Source organism: Penaeus vannamei, chromosome 15 (genome assembly GCF_042767895.1).
Source record: "Penaeus vannamei isolate JL-2024 chromosome 15, ASM4276789v1, whole genome shotgun sequence".
Classification (NCBI taxonomy): domain Eukaryota; kingdom Metazoa; phylum Arthropoda; class Malacostraca; order Decapoda; family Penaeidae; genus Penaeus; species Penaeus vannamei.
In genome coordinates this window covers 5484840-5487339 of record NC_091563.1, presented here as the reverse complement: position 1 = coordinate 5487339, position 2500 = coordinate 5484840, and the positions used below count along the sequence as shown (strand labels likewise).

General features: G+C 46.5%; 1 protein-coding gene across 1 annotated transcript in view; it reads left to right on the top strand.

The window, feature by feature from the left end:
• The first annotated feature begins 1962 nt into the window (after window positions 1-1962).
• The window catches only part of LOC113824328 (F-box/LRR-repeat protein 20), a 32093-nt gene continuing 31555 nt past the window's right edge, over window positions 1963-2500 (top strand). Inside the window, exon 1 of the mRNA XM_070130395.1 lies at window positions 1963-2123. Within this exon, the coding sequence (XP_069986496.1) occupies window positions 2067-2123 (57 nt within the window). The 5' untranslated portion in view covers window positions 1963-2066. The remainder of the gene's footprint in view (window positions 2124-2500) is intronic.

The window sequence follows — 2500 nt, the reverse complement described above, 5'->3', positions numbered from 1 at the left end:
TTTTACAGTTCACTACTCTTATTTGTCACTTAAAAAAGAGAATGTGTATTTGTAATTCCGTTGTGCAGTAGAGTTGCGTACATGAATTCAAAATGATGTTTTCAAATTCAAGAATGAACAGCAAGATTTATGACGTAGAATTCTTGAAAAAAAGACTTACACGAAATTGTAAACATATACCAAAAAAATGGTGATAAATATTCAACTGAATGAGAAATTGCTTCCTTGGTTTAATCAACCACTACCCGATTCAACAACCATTATCTTATGAACTGAATTACCAAACTATCAGCCCAAGAAAATCAGAAAAGTTGACGTCAAACTTTTCAGAATCAAAGTTGGACCGACGCGTGAGAGGAATAGACAGCATAAACGTGGAACATCAATAACAAAAGACTACAAAAGACTATCTAGAGAATTCACTAAACGCAAACATCAGCCAAGAGTGTGGAATCACTAAAATGTGGATGATTAGGGAGGATGAACAGTGGATAGCAGCATTTGTATGGTATTTTTTTGTCATATAGAACAATGAAATAGAGGATTTCAGGTTAAAATGGTGAATTCAGGTACCGTTGGATCGAAGCGAATTTCCTCGTGAGAGAGAGAGTGAGTGAGAGAGAGAGAGAGAGAGAGAGAGAGAGAGAGAGAGAGAGAGAGAGAGAGAGAGAGAGAGAGAGAGAGAGAGAGAGAGAGAGAGAGAGAGAGGAGGGAGGGAGGGAGGGAGAGGGAGAGAGAGAGAGAGAGAGAGAGAGAGAGAGAGAGAGAGAGAGAGAGAGAGAGAGAGAGAGAGAGAGAGAGAGAGAGAGAGGGGGGGATTGCAGGGGGCGGGTACATGACGTGCGAGGGAAGACGGAAGTAGGAGAGAGAGAGAGAGAGAGAGAGAGAGAGAGAGAGAGAGAGAGAGAGAGAGAGAGAGAGAGAGAGAGAGAGAGAGAGAGAGAGGAAGGAAGGGTAGGGGGGGGGGGGGAGTAGAGAGAATAGCTAAACAGGACGAAATAATTTAACGGATGCAGACAAAACAAACTGATATCCCGTCAGCGAATTGCCACGGCCACCGGAAACTCTGTAGATTTTTTTCACCGAGTCACGAGGCGGAAAGATAACTTCTGATATGACAAAAAGTTTCCACAGTTCATTCGAACAAGAGGCATGGAAATAAAGTTCTAGAACTGAGTGTTCCTGAGCTTCCTGCAACGTGGTATTGATAAGAGAAAAAATGCTCGCCGAGACGGGACTTGATTGGCGCATGCAAAGCCATGAAGATCCTCACAAGTCCTGCCTTAACCTTCCTTGGAGCTCCTTGACCACCCGACCCCGTTTTAGCAAAGGCGTTCTCCCCAAAACACGTTCGTAGGGATCGATCTCTTCTCACGCCTTGCTTCTCGTATCTAATGACCATCTTATAAAACCACCGTTGACACGCGTTTGCTCTTGATATACAGGAAGGTACAGGGAACAACACAACATCCGGTGGTTCACGTGTTCACACCCTCGAGTTGCAAGATGCGCGATGCTTCCTCGGTGAACCTCGCGCGCGCTGTGCCCGTCCTCCGCCTTAATCGCGTAGCCATGCCCATCCATGAAAAAAAAAATAAGTAGCATTATGTGTAAAGAAGGATTTTAGACTATAAAACGGCTGAAGGAGTAGATTGGTCGCTCTTCAATAAGGCGACGCCCTGGGAATGCGAAAGAGCGAGAAATCAATGAAACGAGATCCTAATGGCAGGATTAGATTAAGGACGAGGGGAAATTCGCGCTGATAGCCAGATCTTTATCTTTCCGAGAAACCGAAAAGAGACGAAACATGTACGAGACTCAGGGAGGCATTCCGCGAGGAGTCGACCGGGATTTCTCTCCAACCTGACCAGACAACCCCGATCATCTTCGTCCTTTGGAGGTGACCCTCCTACAGTTAGCGATTCCCCTGTTTAAAACACGCGCCGCCAGGGGGCTTCGGGCAAGCAGGCGAGCGAAAGCAGTGAAGACAGGGCAGGGTATGGCGCGCGTGTCGTCACTCTGCTTGCATCTTCGCCTCGCCCCTCCCGCCGCGTCAGGATCCCCACATGCAGGCTGCGTCTGCCATGGCCGTCGTGAAGAAGGTACTCCTTGGCCGCCGGAAGGTGCGTGGAGTCAGTTTTCCCTCCTCCCTGTCCGTGAAAAAGAATTACACATCAGAGTCATTTCCCGTTTTTGTTCGTGTCTCGAGATAAGAGAGTTCGAACGCGCCGATAAACATGATTTGACCCCGCGGTAGCTGGACCAAGCGGACGGTTTACCGCTGCTCTAAATATTTAAGCAAGTTATGTAGATATTTAGTCATGTCTTTAGCGCGCAAACGAAAAAGGTTAGCTTCTCGGGCAAAGGTGTCTTCCCGTAACCTGCATCTTGCAGTTCTCAAGGTCAAACCAACATTCTTTAATGGCTCGCGCGGGAGCAACAACCTGTCGCATTTTTTATATTTCTATTTTCGGCCATTGTCTATGTTTACATGTATATA